Below are 17,281 nucleotides of genomic sequence, written 5' to 3'. Positions count from 1 at the left end.
AGGAATCTCATCCAGCCTCCAAGTAGATATGAGCACGTGACCACTTCAACCTCTTTTTGTATTCATTCTTTCTTGATCTTAAGCAAACAATTACCTAGTGACAGACATTGATTAGAAAAATGCGAACTGCACACCTATCAGATTGGCTAATATGGCAGAAAAGGAAAATGACAAACGTTTAGAGGGCACATGGGAAAATTAGGACACTAACACACTATTGGTAGAGTTGTGAACTGATCTAACCATGCTAGAGAACAATTTGGAACTATGCCCAAAGGCCTACAAATCTGTGCATACCCTTTGACCCAGTAATATCACTAGGTCTGTATCCCCAAATTAAAAAAATGAATGCTAAAAATTATTTTTATGTATAATTAGGGAAAAACATTTTTTAAAAGATAGGCAATTGGATAAGGGAGCAAGGGACTCCAGAGGATGGTGTAGAGTTGAACTTGTTCAACAATGGGGAAAGGAGAGAGTGTAGCTAGTATAGGGATGATGACCTGGTAGAGAGCTGAGGGATTGAGGGATTGGAGGTCTCGGAGTGGGCAAAAAACAGGTTTGGGGTTGGAAGGTGGAAGAAGAGGTGGACTGACAATAGGTTGTGACCAGAAAAGGGATTTTCTAAGTACATGAACATGGAAGTGGTACATCTTGGGGTGATGATGGGGTATAGGAGTAGGTGACATGAAATAAGCTGAGGAACTGTACTCTTAGGGTATTTGAGGAAGTATCATCATTTATGTTGAGGTCCTCTAGTACGAGGGCAGAAATTGGAGAGGAAAGACACTGAACTCATTAAGGAAAGAAAAGGTATGTCCTGCAAGTTGGTAGATAACACCCACCAGAATTTTGATTGGATGATAGATATGAATTAATTGAACCTTAAAAGAGGATAGGTTATTGAATGATGGAGGCAGGGGGAGAACCAGGAAGTGTCAACGGGAAGCAAAGAGTATTCCAACTCCCTCATCTTGATCAGTGAGTTGACAGGAAACGAGTGAAAGTTATAGAAGTACTGGAAAGGGTAGCCAGGGAGGCTGTGTTACCAGGAAGGAGCTAGGGCTCAAGGAGTGCCAGAAGAGTGGGAAAGGAAGAGATTTAAGACAAAAGCAAGTTGTTGCCTATGAAGCAGGCAATTAAAAGAGCTCAGTGGAAGAGGTATTTTGGGGATAGGGCACTGGGCAATGGGAATGAGGGACTGGGCAGTTGGGGAGAGGAACGGGGTTCAAATGATGACCACTGAGGTTTGGAATCCCTGAAATAGAGAAGGTATGACCAGGTGGGAGTTTGTTAATCATTAAAAGAATATTTTAGATAAATTTCCAGTGTCCACAGGGTGTTGTTCTCAGGGTAGAGTCCTTTCATAGCCTTAGGCAGTTAAAGGGAGTACTTAGGGCAGAAGGAATGGTATTATTCTCCTTCCTCCTAGGTAGGAGACCAGGCTGCACACCTGATACACTGCAGCCCTATCCCCTCACCACAGCAGCAGGAAATTTATTGCTGTTCAATAATAAGAAAGAGTACCTAAGCTACTTTTCAGCAGTGGGATATCAAAAGTTAAGTGATCAAGTGGGTCTGAATGTCCTGGAAGGTTTTTGAGTCAGTGGCTATGAAATTTCCAGAGCATCAGTAGCTCATGGAGAAACTGATCACCAGAAAAACTTGGCTGTTTGATTGGACAATGTCTAATACCACTAATTCCTAATCAGCAGTACTACACCACTGTATTCTGATCTGATGAGGCTTAAAATATTAGCCTCCCAAATGACTATAACCATAGTTATGTTACTGAATTCTGTTAGAATCATTCTGTAATGCATGTGGTGATACTTTTTATGCTTAGTAATTTTCTTTCTGTATAGGAATAAACTACCTGTTACATACCTGATTCATATTTGTACACTGAATACTTTTTAAACTCCCCTATCTTTGGAGAACCCTTTATACTTTTGAGTCATAACTTTTACCACAATTAGCACTGTTTCCTGCTTTATTATCCAGACAAAGAGTATAAGAATGGGAAGTCTAATCATCCTAATTAGAAGACGGTTCCCTTAGTACTAAACCGGCTACATGGCTGGGTATAGGATAGGAGCAGTAGGTATATTAACCCCAACAGCAAATATAACATTTTATGATAGACTTATATTATGATAGATTTATTATAGATAGATTTATTATTACGATAGATTTATTTATAAAGGTTTATGATAGACTTCATAAGATGGAGGAACCAACCAGGATTTGATTGAAAAACTGACTACTACAGTAGAAGAGGTAGGAGCCAAAGAAGAATGGAGGAAATGACTATTCCACATTAGAATTTGTGATATAGGAGAGTCCAGCCAGGCAAAATCTGTCTTTTACCACAGTTTTTAGCATAGCAGATTTCAAAAGGATTGGGTAAAGGATAGGTAGGCTCCCATGACTTAAATATTTATGTGAGAAGTCATCACAAAAGAGATGGGAAGGTCTCAAGAATGAAAGATGCAAGGAATAACAATGCTGATGATTAGGAAATTGGAGTCACTTAAATCAACCAATGGGGATGCTCAAGGAACTCATCATATAATAAAAGAATTTAAAAGACATGTACAGAAGACAGAAGTAATGGCAGGTAACAGAGGTACCACAAAAATGTGGTATATTCTATTAAGGCAGTACCAGGAGTCCTAGACTCAGAATTAGCAGAGACTATCAAGGAAAGCTAAGGAAAATTAAAAGGGTAGTTTGGGAATTTTTTTAGTTACAGGGGACAAGAAGAGAATTTTTTAAAGTAGAAGATGACTGCTTGGTGTGGATGGGATATTGATAATAGAAACAGGAATAAGAAAAAGATCAGGTTGTCAAAGACAATGAAAGACAAAAATGGTAAAATGTTGGAGGAGTTATGGTAAGACAGGCACACTAATTCACTGTTAGTGGAACTCTGAATTGGCCTAACTTTTCTGGAAATTATATTTAACTATAATTATATTTAAAGTGTCACTAAACCATACATAACCTCTGACATGGTGAAACCACTATTAGGTGTATACTCCAAAGAACACAAAGACAGAGAGAATGTTTCTACATATACAAGAAATATTTATAATAGCACTATTTGTGGTAGCAAGAATTGGACGGAATTTGAGAGCACCTAGCTGCCCCAATGAAGCCAAGTCACCTGGTCCAGGTGCATTATATTCCTAAGTACTGAAAGAACTGACAAATGTGTTCATTGCCAACATCTCTGAAAGATAATGGGGATCAGGAGAGGTACCGCAGAAGTGGAAAAGGGTAAAAAGTTTTCCTTACTGGTTTGTTGTTACCTTGAAAGAAAAACTCTTGTAGAGCATCTTACAATATCTATATTATAACATTTTAATCAATAATTTGGATAAAAACATTAATGGCAGGCTAACCAAATCTGCAGATGAAAGAAAGCTGAGAGGGATAACTAACAATGGATGACTTTGTCAGGGTCTAAAAATACCTTTACAGGATAAAACAAGGGGTTAAAATACAGATAAAATTTAAGAGGATTAACTTATAATGTCTTACACTCGGCCTAAAAAATCAATTTTACAAGTATAAGATGAAGAAGTTATGGTTAGAAAGAAGTTTGTCTACAAAAGATCTAGGAGTTTTAATGGACAGAAAGTTTTATGAGTCAGCAACATGATATGGCGCAGCCAAGAAAGCTAACATGGTCTTAAGGTTACCTTAAGATATAGGTTAAAGTCCCACTCTAATACACCTTGGTCAAATAATATCTGGAACACTGTGTTCTGTTCTGGGCACTACATTTTAGAAAAGACATTGATAAACTAGAGAATATTAAGAGGAAGGCAATTAGAATGGTGAAGGATCTTGAATTCATTCACTTTGAGGTAAATGTTGAGGTGACCTTAAGGACCTATGCAAGGAATTGAGGTTGTTTAGATATAAGAATAGATTTGCAGGAGATAAAATACCTGTCTTTCACAAGTTGAATGGCTGTCATGGGGAAGATGTATTAGACTTGCTCTATTTAACACCAGCGGAAAGAACTGGGAGCAATGGGTGGGAATTGCAAAGATGGAAATCCAGGCTTAATGGAAGGAAAAACCTAGTAACTAGAGCTATCCAAAGATGGAATGGGCTTCCTCAGGAGGCTGTAAATTCTCCCTCACTGGAGGTTTTTAAGCAAAGGCCAGATGATCATTTGTCAAATTACTGAAGAGGGTGTGTTAGTTCAGCCATGTTTAGACTAACAGTCGCTTCCTGCTGTAAGATTTCATGATTCTGTGGAAGTGTTATTCAAACTATACAGAAAATGAATCTAAGGCAAGGATAATTTGAGATAAATACAAAAAAAATGAGTCTTCTATCCATAAAATAAATGCAGCATTTCTTGACTACAAAACTGTAATATCAGCCAAATGAACATAGGCATGTTGAACTTCATAGTTAATTCAAAGTAGCAAATATTATTTAATACTTGTGTGAAACTAAATCAATTTCCACAGTAGTCATAGTAGTAATTGATGATGATGATGATGATGATGATGATGATGATGATGCAGTGCAACACAGAGCTTTCATCTTTCTTTTAAGGCAATGCTAGCATAAACTACAGTGTGAAGGTCTAGCAATATTAAAAAAAAAATCTAACTACCATGCACATTGTAACCCTTAATGGTTGTTGAGTTGAATTGGATAAAGCCAGAGGATAATGCCTTCATAAAATCCTAAGATAAAAATATTGTTTTAAGGACACAAAAGCATAGATAGCTATAATCAAAGGTTGAAATTCTCAAATTCAACAGGTAGGATAAGATGTTAGTTATAGCAACTACTAAAGCAAACCCATTTTTGAATATGTGCTACAGTAGGTCATACTACAGACTAACCTCATTTCCTGGTGGTGAAATATGCATTTTGTTTTGACGAGTGTGAGAACTTCATGAGAGAAGCAAAACAAATGAGTAAGGCCTCTAACCTTTTTATTATCAATGAAGCACTCAGTCCTTTGACACATAACACTATAAATTGGGATTCTGGCTAGCCTTGGGCAAATCACTTTATTTTTCTAAGCCCATTTCCTTAACTATAAAATTAAAAAGTTAGACTAGATGGAATCTGGATTTTCTTCCAGCTCCAGGTCTACAATCTTACGAACTGAAAGGAATTGTGGGACTGTCTAATATGTGATTTGCTGTGATACTGTTTGTAGGGTGTTCCAAAGAATAAAGCAAGGGGCAAATATCCAAATTTACCATGTATTTAAAGAGTATTTCCTATTTTTCAAAGCATCAAGTACAAATATAGTGGTCCTGTCATTCATCAAACATTAATCCAGATTATCCAGAAAACAGGTAGCTATATTTATGAATTCTTATTTTCAGAATATTATGTGTGGACATTAGAGAATAATTTTGTTTTCTTGCTCCCATACTACAATACTACATCCATACTAGTTTGGTGATTTTAAAAAACATCTATATTTAGGTAATTAATAGTATGAGTATCATTCACTCATTCTCCGAAATAAGCTATTTTCAATTACTTTAATAAACCTCTTTGAATGAATATTCTTGTAAAATCTTTATTTCATAAAAAAGGAGAAGTGATGGAAATTTTGTCATAAATTATTTCATGTATACTCTTGTTGAATACCCAAAATCCAGACGATGAATTAGCTGGAGCTATAAAGTAATTTATAGATGCATAGAATGCTTTTACATACCACATCTCCAAATGGAACCAAAGATGGTATGTCTTGTGCTTCACTAAATTCTTTACTTTCATTTCCTTTAAGAGTTTTTCTCAGCATCTACAAAATGTAAATGAATTCTAAATTGCTTCAAATTTAAAGAAGATAAAAATAGAACAAGTTAAGTACTGTTCAGTACTATATATGACAGACTCAGTGATGATTATAGTAGGTAAATTCTATGCTGCATTGGTGCCTGAAAGTTTACTGATTCACAATGGCCCACATTACAGTGAAAAATATCAAAATGTATGCTTCATTGTTTTTCACGAAGAACTACTGATGACAGCAGTAGTATGAGCAGTTAAAAGTCACCTATATGGCGGAATGATGTTCATTATAGAGCAGAATTTAGTATAAAACATGTAAGTCTTCCCCCACAAAATTTTTACTCTAACACTACATCTCAGCAAGGAGGTATCCTTGAATTCTGAAGGCTATGCCAGTGCAGTATGAATTCTGGCAAATTCCACTAAGCAGGAATGGCTTAAAAAATAGGCTCTACTGATGAGCTACACTAAGCACAGAGAGGATCATACTAGTAGTTTGGCCATTAGATGATAGATGCTTTGGCTATAGCAACTCATGGAACCAAGAAACAAAACAAAAAACCCCAAACCCAAAATGGACTTGAGTCCTGTTTGATCCCCTCAGTGTCAGTGGACAGTTGGCAGCAAAAGGGGTAGAGGGTGCTAAGAAACACTAAGTCTTTAGACAATCAATAAACATTGATTTAGGGGCTGCAGATTCTAAATGTGAGTTCTCTGTCCAATAACCGAGGAATAAATATATGCTGGAAAAAATTGAAACCTATCAGCATTGACATTGTTGCAACCTGAAGACATAAGAAAATCACAGGATTTGAAAGCAGAGCTTCTTGATAGAATACACAGAATTCTGGGATGAGAATCAGGAAAATGTGGGTTCAAATCTTGCCTCTGACACTTAGTAGCTATGTGACCCTGGACAAGTCATTTAGTATCTCTAAATATCTCAAACACTTCCCTAGAACTTTAATTTCCTAGGTACAAAGCCACAGAGGAGTTGTAATCTGCGCTGGTGAAAGAAAATTCTATCCAGGAACTTCCCCACAATGATGAAAACATAGACCCTTTGCAGTCAGGTAAACAGAGTTGGCAACTGATTTCACTGTGAGACCAATAGCTGTAAGAAACATCAATTATATGGAATGTTTGAAATGAATCTGACAAACTGTCAACTCCACAAGACAGAAAATGAGAAAATGTAAAGAAAGGCATTATCTTTATCACCATTTCTTTGAGGAGTTAAATGATACTAAAAGAGGAAACCAGAACACCTCATCCAGCAGACCCACTGTCTCCTTCCAAGTAAAAAAACATTAATAGTCAAGGACATCACGGGTTTGAAGTACAAACTCTACTGCAAAACATTAAGGAGGAAGGGGATGTAAAATAATGAGCAGTATTGATTCACAAAACAGTGCGAGGTTCTTGAGGAGGAAAAAAAAAATGAATTTGCAGAGACCTTGATCAAGTGTTTCATGAAGTGATTTTTCTTGTTGCTTTGGGCACGCACAGAATCCATTTGGTCACAATTTTCTTTCTTTAAAAATGTTTTGGTGATTTATCATAAGCAATACTGACCATCGAGGTAGTAATTGCAAGTAATTACCTTTCAACTATTTAATTTAAATAAATGAAATTCACTACATAAAATGTCATAAATTTTCATTCACTCTAGGTCTCCATCAAGATCCTTTGTCCATTCATTCCCGTTCATTTTTTTCTGTCATTTTATTTACTATGAACTCTGTTCTAATTGTTTTACATCTTTCATTCTGCATTATTTCATAAAGGTCTTTTTATATTTCATCAAATGGAGAAGCATTCATTTTAATTATGCTATAGTACTTCCTTACAAATACCATATTAATCCATTCCCTTCTTGTTGGATATATTACTTACTTCCAGTTTATTGTAATTAGATAGAATACTGCTATGAACATTTTAAAAGAAACAGCTTTTTAAATTATGCTTTCAAAGCATATTCCCAACAATGGAATGTTCAAGTCAAAGGGTATTATTACTTTCCTAACTTTTCTACATGACAAGTTTTCTCTAAATAGATTTAACAAGTATGAAAATCCACCAGCAATAAATAAGTTTATTTCTTTCTCTACAACTTCACCAGGAATTTCTCCTTTGCTTTCCAATTTTTTTTTTTTGGCCAGTTTGATGGCCATGAGGTGGAACCTGAAAGTTGCTTTAATCTGCATCTCTGATTATTCATAAAGTTGAGCAATTTCCAAGTTATTGACAATTTCTATTTCTTCTTTTGAAAACTGTTTTTGAGATGGTTTCGCCACAACACATCATGAAACTGCAACAGAAACTGTACCCACTGAGTGGGCCAAGTCTCTGACTGGGAATGATGGAATCCTAATAAAGCTGCTCCCTGGGGCAGCGAGGTGGTACAGTGGATAGAGTACTGGCCCTGGAGCACCTGAGTTCAAATCCGGCCTCAGACACACAGTATTTCCTAGCTATGTGACTCTGGGCAACTCACTTAACCCCAATCGCCTCATCAAATCAAATCAAATCAAATCAAATCAAATAAAGCTGCCCCCAGTCCCATTACTCTAACTTCCTTATGGGCCCCACCAAACAGCAGGCAAGTTTTGATGTATCACATAATCTGGTTTTAACCACACCTCAGACCCCCCACACTCAATACAGTCACTGCCCCTGGCTAGCCACTGCCCCCAGATCCAATTCACATATTTGAATACGTGTGTTCTTGTACCAACCACAATCACATCATTCCTTTAGTCCAAGACAGGACCACAATACCTATCTTGACCAGGTAAGACCACAAGAGTTAACTAACCAGAAAGCAGCAGGACCAGGACGTTTAACCACAGAAACACAGAAGGGACCCCACCCCTATTACCTAATCCCTTGACAAACCCCTCCTGCCATTTCAATATTCATAATATCTGTTATGTAATTGCATCTTTATTCTATAAAAATCCATCTTGCTTTCTCTGAAATTGCTGGTTCCTTTTGAAACCTAGCCCACTTTTGAGGGGCATCAATCCTCAATAAATGCCTATACTTGGATAGAGGTGGTCTGATTTTTTGAGACAGTTCTGCCACAATACATCGTGAAACTGCAACAGAAGGGCCCACCTTCCTCATTACCAACAACCACAGCCGCTGACCAGCTTCCGCCAACAGGCAGACAGGCACTGGAGCTCTGGGAGTGGCAGATTACTGGTTCTGCTTCCAGGCCAGCCTTTGCAGCCATCATATGGGGAAGCAGTTTCCTTGGAGAAGGGGTCAGTCATCCCACCAACTGTCCCCCACAAGGCAGGTAAGCTATCCTAGCTGAAGCAGTGGGGAACCTGGAGAGACAGGAGTCAGCAAGGGCGGATAAGTGCAATCACACCACCCTGACCACTATCTAGCCTCAGACCCTGATGAAGATAGCCCAGGTCTTTGTACTCAAGATCCTTTGCAATAAGAATGCACCAGTGTCCACAGATACTATCCCGCTAAGAAATCCTCGTAGAGATGTAACCTGGCAATTGTTCCGGCTATTACTACAGCCACATCTTTTGAAGATCCCCCAAAATGGGAAAAGTTATTTTCACCAAAGTCCTTGGCACTGTCAAATGGTTCAACATCAGAAAGAGATTATTTAATCAGTGGGTATAACATTAACATTAAAGAAGAGGCAATGCCATCTTCTTTGTTGCTGTACCATGGGACCTTCTGTTTAACTTGCAGCTGAAATCTTGTAAAGGTGTTGTCTCCCTCTATTAGAATGTGAGTTCCTTGAGAGCTTTTTTTTTTTCTTTTTTAACTTTTTCTTTTTTTATCTTTTTAATTTTAGACAAATACTAAAACTTAAATACATAAGAAAACAAAAAGAAACATATTATAAATTTAAGAAAAGTAAAAATTATCACATGCAAAGCAGAACATAGGAGGATTCAGAATACATAGCAATAACTTTCCATTTCAAAAAAGCACACATATTAAATACTAAGCATTATGTTGAAAGCTGTCCATCTTTTCTCTGCTTCCTTGTAGGTTTTCTTTGTTTTGTTTCTTTTGTTCTCTGCTGTACACTTTTTACTTGTTCTATTTCCCCCTTCCTTCCTCCTCCCTCCCCAGGCTACAATTAAGCATAGATATATTTATATGTAGATATTGAGATATATATATACACATGTACATATATACACATACATACATATATATACATATATAAACATATACTTTCCCTAAGACATTCTACTCCAAATCTTTGTTTTTGTTTGTGCACCTTTTTTTTTTCAATCTCTCTTAACTTCTCTACTTTACCTCTACCTACTATCTTGCCCTCTTATTACTTAACCTAATCCCCCCCCACAACAATCTTTCCCTTATCTTCCCCTTCTCATAAATCCAAACACCCTTCTATATTCCCCTTTTAACCTTTTTCCTCACCCTCTCCTCTAAACATCCCTCCTTTATCCTCTCCCCCCTCCCTATCCCCTTAGAGTTTTCTTTCTAAATTTAGAAGACTTTTACACTCTTGTAGATGTATATGTATTTTTCCCTCTTGAACCCATTTCCAATGAAAGTCGGTTTGCAGAACTAACAGCCCCCCCCATCTAATTCCCCTTGGTTCTTCCTCTAGCACCTCATTTGTATAAGATAATTACTCTTCCAGCTGTTCCTGAATGGTTTTACTTTTTGAAGTCCTATCATACTCAGGTCTGCCCCAATCTTCTTTATAAGTTGCCTAATTACTAATAACAATCTTAGACATAAGTTTTATATTTTACATACATAAAAAGTAAACATTTTACCTTTGAGCCCCTTGTAATTGGTCATTGGTATATACCTTATATGTCTCTTGGCTCCTGTATGCCAAATCTTCTCTTAAGTTCAGGTTTTTGGTTTTTTTTAAACAAAGTTCCAAAAGTCTGACAATTCATTAAATATCCATTTTTTCATTCAGAATTATGCTTAGCTTTACTGGGTACGATATTATCGGCTGGAAGCCCAGTTCTTTTGCTCTTCGATATATAGTGTTCCAAGACCTGTGGTCCTTTAGTGTCACCACTGCTAGGTCTTGTATAATTCTAATTGTGGTACCAGCATATATAAATTATTTTTTTCTTGTTGCTCATAATATTTTGTCCTTGAACTGGGGGTTTCAGAATTTGACTATAACATTCCTGTGAGTTTTCCTTGTAGGATCTTTTTCTGGTGGTGATCAGTGGATTTTTTCTATTTCTACTTTCTCCTCTTGTTCTAATGCTTCAAGACAATTTTGTTTAATTATTTCTTGTATTATTGTATCAAGATTCTCTTTTTGATCATAGCTTTCCGTTAATCGATTATTCTCATGTTTTCTCTTCTTGATCTATTCTCCAGATCAGCTTTTTTTCTTACAAGATGTTTCACGTTCTCTTCTATTTTTTAATTCTTTGTATTTTGTATTTTTTTTTAACTTCTTGATCTCTTATAACTTTGCTGGCTTTCCTTGTCCAATTCTGATTTTCAAAGTGTCATTTTCTTCCTCAAGATTCTGCATCTCCTTTTCTAGTTTTTTTCTAGACTTTTTTTCCCTAGACTTTCTTTTCATAATCTTATTTTTCTTGGATTATTCTTATTTTTCTTTTTTTAGTTTTTCCTCAATCTCTCTCATTTGATTTTTAAAGTCTTTTTTAAGTTCTTCAATGATTTCTTTTTGGGCAGCTGAGCAATTGACATTACTCTTTAGGGTAGAAGAAGATTTCTTTGCTACAGTTTCCTTCTCTGAAGATGAACCATGGTCTTCTCTATTCCCATAGTAGCTCTCTATGGTTGGATTCCTTCTCCTTTGCCTTTGCATTTCTTTTACAATAGTTCAGTTTTTATAGTCACCTCTAGTCCTTGGGTATGGAGGATGATGCCTCTGGTTTCTGATCCTCTTTAGTTCTCCCTTTTGACCCAGAACTCAAACCAAGATATCCAGCCTCCTGTAAATGTCAACAGCCAGTGGTGTCCCATCCCACTGCTTCTGCATCACCAAGCATGTGCTGGTTCCTTCTCACCCCCACTGAGTCTCAGAAGCACAGCTGGGTCTGGTGTTCCTTGTCAGTAGAGGTTCCCTCAATCTTCCCCAGCTCAGATACCCAACTCCCCTCATTATCCTGGGGGTAAAAGTTACTGTGGCTGGGGCCCAGGCAGCTTCCCAACCCAGTCAACCCCAGGAATTGCCACTTGTAGTTTAAGCTGACCCTAGCCTGGAGGTGTTTACTCTTCACAAGGATGAAACTTCTTTCTGTGATTTTTCTTTAGATCTTCTCTGATTATTATTATTCCCCTGTTCTGCCCCTACTCTTGTTTACTTTCACTGCTCTATGTTGGCCCTGAGGTGCTATTTTATCTCTTCTGTGGAGGTAAATCTTGAGAGCTCGAAATTTTCTGACCTATTCTTCCATCTTCCCAGAATCCTCCTCTATTCTCTTACTTTTTCTATGTGTATTCCTAGCATTTAGCATAGTGTTCTGCACTAGTAAACACTTATGCTTCATTCATTTATTCCTATCTGGACAAATTAAAATTTGTTCATTTTTTAACAATTCCTTCTATATTTTGGACACCAGTTTTTAAAAATTTATCTGCCACATATAAAGTTTTGAAGATAATTGCTGTTTTACAAATTCTAAAGTCAAAGCACAATACCATCTTTTTTGTTGTTGTTAAAGCATAACCATTGGTATTCATGTGTTTTTCCATATGAATTTCATTATGATTTTATCTAGTTATATGAAGAAATCCCTTGGCATTTTAATTCATATTGCATTAAATAGGATGCTTAATTTTAGTGGTAGTCATTTTACTAGAATAATCCAAACCTTCCATGAATACTGAGTGTCTATCCAATAATTTACTGCCTTTTATTTCCATCATTTTGGTTTTTTGATTGTTCTTTTCCATATGTAGATTTCTAGGCTAATTCCCAAATATGTAATAGCATTTGTTATTATAAATAAGACATCTTTTACGATATCTTTTTTTTTCTCTTTTTGGTGAGGCAATTGGGGTTAAGTTACTTGCCCAGGGTCACACAGCTAGAAAGTATCAAGTGAGGCTGGATTTGAACTCAGGTCCTCCTGACTACAAGGCTGGAGCTCTATCCACTGCACCACCTAGTTGCTCTGATAATTTAGAACTTTTTTTTTTTTGGTGAGGCAATTGGGGTTAAGGGTTAAGTGACTTGCCCAGAAGTCACACAGCTAGTGATGTTATAGGTCTGAGGCCGAATTTGAACTCAGGTCCTCCTGATTCTAGGGCTAGTGCTCTATCTACTGCACCACCGAGCTGTCCCCAAAATATTTTTTTGATAGTACTAATCTTGTATCCTGCAACTTTAACTCCAATTTATTGGTTTCTGGTTTCATTTATAATAAGAATATCAATACTAATATGCTTCAGTTCTTCTACTAGTAAATTAACTTTGTCTCTAGACATAATCTCAAATTGGAAAACCAGGTCAAATTACTAATTACATGTGGTCTAAACACTGTGATTCTTAGCATCCTTTTCTGCCGCTGCCACATGACTACAGAATATGAAAAGGGCTTTATAAAACCCAAAGCCAATTTGTATATTATTTTGTTTCATGGGCTGCCAACCTACTCACGATAAGCCTTTTGCTAAGTTTATCCTCAGACCAGACATAATCTATTACCAGAAAGGTATTTGAAGCCTTTCCAACCCCAGTAAAAAACTGATAGAGCTTGTGCTCTGCTGTAATAGTTTACAAGTACAATGCATTCCCTCCATGCCATGATTTGTTGAAGGCCTTTTGTGGGAATTATTACAGCTCTAAAAAAATTATGGAATTAAAAAATTATTTGAGTTAATTTAATCCTGCTTGCCAATCTAATTATACAGTCCTGCTACTAAGGTGTAGGTTATCCACTATGGACAATTTAGCTTAAACCAGGTTTCAGGTTACCTTTAATGTCAATCCAGTCAGCCTTCTTACAAATGCATATGCCTGGTCACAACAAGAGCGTGGCTAAATTGAACCCATCACCACCACTGGAAAGGCAACTGAAGTTATGCCACATTGCTGAGGAGTCAATAGTGAAATCCGATGGATTTATTGGAACGTTACTTTCTCACTAGCATTTGTAAGAAAAGCTAACCACTAAAAAAAAGGTGTTAAACCAGTAAGAATTAAACCCTAGTGTACTAACTACACTCACCAGTTTAAAATTCCATATATTCACTCCAAAGCTTTAGGAAAATAAATTCCGTCCTAATTTTGTGTCTATGTCCCCCAACACACTCCCTCCCTCCTCCAGAAACTACCGAATACAAATTAGTAGAACATTCCATATTGGTCAAAGAAAACTTTTCTTTCCCAGGGAGACCTACTGGGTCTGGACTGCGGATCGTTTCGCTGGTCTGTTGCAAACCTGCTTCCTTAAACCGATTTCGCAACAAACCCGTGAATTCCGGCGCCTTCCCTCTGCGGTTTATCGTCCAACTTCTCCTGTCTATTGCTTGTTTGTACACAGTTTGCAACATTGTCTCCTCCATTAAACTGTGAGTTCCTGGAAAGCAGGGGCTGTCTTTTGCTCTTTCTATTCCCAGGGCTAGGTGAGACTGGCTCATAGCAGATGCTTAATAAACGCTTGTTGACTAACTCCCTCTTCCCCATGTAACTGGGTTTTCGGGTAATGACAGGGTGGCGTTTTCTCCCTCTGGGCCGTCCCCGTGCAGGGCATCCCGACCCCAGCACGCCTCCCTAAGTGCCACACCCCAAGGGGGAAGGGCTCGCCGCCTCCTCTCCCCTCCCCTACCGCAGACGCCGGGGGGATGGCCCGCTGCGCCCCGCCCCGCCCCGCTCCCACCGCCCTTCCCAGACGCAGCAACTCTAAGCTCTCCTCCGCCTCACGTTCAACAGCTTTCTGCCGGTCCCTTCTTTGCTCTCCTCCCGATCGATCCGCGACGTGGTCGAACGCCCGGGGGTGGACCCCTGCGACAAGTTGTCAGAGTTTCTTGTTTCTTCATTGTCGTCAGTCCCGGTGCCGCCTTTGGACAGAAAAGGGACCCTGAAGAGCGAATGGACCTTGTTTCGCTGACTTTCACTAAGCTCCGAAAACTTCTTTTCCGCCTGGCTTGGCTCCATCCTGTCCCCCTACCCCCCCACCCCCAACCCTGGCCCCCTCAACCGACCGCGGTGGCTCGGGCCACTCTTTGCTACTGAGCTCGCGCTGGGGGGGTGGGGGAAGGAGGGGGAGCGAGTTGTCCGAGGCACTGCGCACGCGCACCCCGAGCGGGCGGGGGCAGGGGGAGGAGGGAGTGGGGAGGCGCTGGTTGGTCCCTAGGTGGAAGGGGTGTCAGCTGCGAGCGCGAGCTCCCAGGGCCATCAGGGTGGGGGCGGGGCTGGGGCTGGGCGGGAAAGGCGGTTGTCATGGCTCTCTCGAGGTTGGGCACGTGGTGGTTTCTTGCGGCCCCTCTGCCACGCGCCTCTTCGAGCCCCCTCTGGTCAGTCCCTGTCCCCAGCAACACGGTCCGGTCTGGGCAGCCGAGCACTGTGGACGTGGGCATCGTTATTCCTGCCTAGATAGGGACCAGGGACTAGAGACCAGAGACCAGAGCTCTCTCCTCTCCCCTAAGCCCGCATAGAACTTGGCTCATTTATTTTTTCTGTCTTTGCTTTATTGGCAGGGATGATTCACTGGATTTGGGAATGAAGGTGGGGTGAACACAAAAGGTATCACCAGAACACTTTAACAAATAAAGCACAACTATGTCAACCATCAGAAAGGGACATGCCCTCTCTCCTGGACTTTAAAATGAACGGTGTACCTGAGAATAATAATTGCAGCACTGCCCAGGTCTGAACAAACAGAAGCACGGAATTAGAGTTGGAAGAGGTCTCCGTGGCATCCTTCAGCCTTTGCTTGAAGACTTCCAGGGATGGGAGCCCACACTTCTCCAGGCAGCGTTCACTCTTGGACTGCTCAGTGAGGAAGTGCTCCCAGACCTCAAACCTACATTTGCATCTTTTCAACTACTGATTCTGCCTTCTGGGGCCAAATAGGAGTCTAGCCCTTAAAATACACTTGAACATGGCCATCCTATCTCTTCTTTTCACTAGACTAAACATGGCCAGTTCCTGCAGCCCATCCTCATGTTAACTCCAAGCCCTTCTTCATCCTGGTTACCTTCCTGTAGAAACTTCAGCAAAGCAAATGCCAAGGCATCCATACACAAAATGTACATACCACCAAATTTGTATAACCATTTAGGCCTGTAGTTGATTATAAATGATAGAAATAATGATAGGAAAGGAACCTGTTCTTTCATTATAAAATTTCTTTCAATCCATAACATTCCTTTTTATTAGCCGTGAAATAAAAATGTTAAACTAAATTACCTAAAGAAATTATTGTGTGATACATACCTCATAAGCAGTTTTCCAACAAGTAAATTTGAATTTTAAATTTAAGTTAATTCAGTAAAGGTTTTTTTTTTAAGAATACACATAGGTCTTTTTTATTCTGTTCCCTGAATCTGTGTTTAAATTTGATGTATTACATGTTACAATGCTAACTTGTTCTGTCTCCTTTCTTAGTAGTGTTTCCGGGCATTTGCAATGTCATATGGAATAAACGTTACAGATACAAATATAATTTGGAAAAATAGGAAAGAATAAAAATTAATTAAAACACTTTCCCTTATAGGTTTCTACCTACATTGAGATACCATGGAAATTGATAGATATAAACAGTGTACAAAACTTTAATATTTTTCATAATCTTGGGGCATGGGTTTCTACAATCAAAGTAACTGTAGATATATTTGCAAACATCTTGTAAAAATACATTCCAAAAAAAGATTACATATCACAATTGGAACATTAAAAATACTGTCCTAGTTTTGATGATAGATTTTTAACATCACGAAGGGGATATGGTTTGTTTATCCACATTGGGATATTCGTGAACATCAGAAGAAAACATCAGCTCTGAGGGGAGAAAAAAAAATAGATCAATATTTAAAGCTGTTGTCCATTCCTAACGATTTTTAATGCATATTTGGTTATGAGTCTTGAATACCGTTCACACGATGAAACAAAGAAACTCTATAGTACCTATAACAACAACAACATAAAAATGAATAATTTTGAAAGATTTAAAGAACTCTGATCAACACAATGACTGACCATTATTCCAGAGGACCAATGAGGAAGAATAACCTATCTCCTGAAAGAGATGGGTAAATATGCAGAATGAAACATATTTTAGGGTGTAGCTATTATGTGGGAATGTGTTTTGTATGACTATATTTGATTGTTTAAAAGGTTCCCCCCCCCCTTAGGGGGGCAAGTGGGAGAAAAGAATATATGTCTGACCAAAAAAAATTAATTAAAAACACAAATGTATGATGTCTGGTCTCAACTGGGCCCTCACTGCCACAAGGCCATCCTTTGTATTCCTTCCTAATTCTCTATTACAGTCCCCACAGTGCTTTCTTTTCCAAACCTCTTCTCTGC

At 38.5% G+C, this 17,281-nt stretch overlaps 2 protein-coding genes across 6 annotated transcripts in view; both read right to left on the bottom strand.

Annotated features, from left to right (window-relative positions):
* Positions 1-15,027, bottom strand: part of LOC114051287 (C2 calcium-dependent domain-containing protein 6-like) — a 94,815-nt gene extending 79,788 nt beyond the window's left edge. The window contains exons 1-2 of the mRNA XM_027873487.1: positions 14,675-15,027; positions 5,714-5,800 (exon numbers count right to left, since the gene is read on the bottom strand). Of these exons, the coding sequence (XP_027729288.1) occupies positions 5,714-5,800; positions 14,675-14,908 (321 nt within the window). The 5' untranslated portion in view covers positions 14,909-15,027. The remainder of the gene's footprint in view (positions 1-5,713; positions 5,801-14,674) is intronic.
* A 1,514-nt stretch (positions 15,028-16,541) lies between these two features.
* TMEM237 (transmembrane protein 237) overlaps positions 16,542-17,281 on the bottom strand; it is a 32,139-nt gene continuing 31,399 nt past the window's right edge. For 3 of the 5 annotated variants that reach the window (XM_027873492.1, XM_027873490.1, XM_027873491.1), the window contains one exon: positions 16,544-16,753. In XM_027873492.1, coding sequence (XP_027729293.1) covers positions 16,686-16,753 — 68 coding nt within the window. In that variant the 3' untranslated portion in view covers positions 16,544-16,685. Of the gene's footprint in view, positions 16,754-17,281 lie in introns of all 5 variants that reach the window. The other 2 variants (XM_027873489.1, XM_027873488.1) reach the window with 2 other exon arrangements.

This window comes from Vombatus ursinus, unplaced genomic scaffold, assembly GCF_900497805.2.
Source record: "Vombatus ursinus unplaced genomic scaffold, bare-nosed wombat genome assembly UNPS02014802.1, whole genome shotgun sequence".
In the NCBI taxonomy this organism is placed as follows: Eukaryota; Metazoa; Chordata; class Mammalia; order Diprotodontia; family Vombatidae; genus Vombatus; species Vombatus ursinus.
The sequence above is the reverse complement of the archived record's forward strand: the minus strand, read 5'-3'. Positions and strand labels throughout refer to the sequence as shown.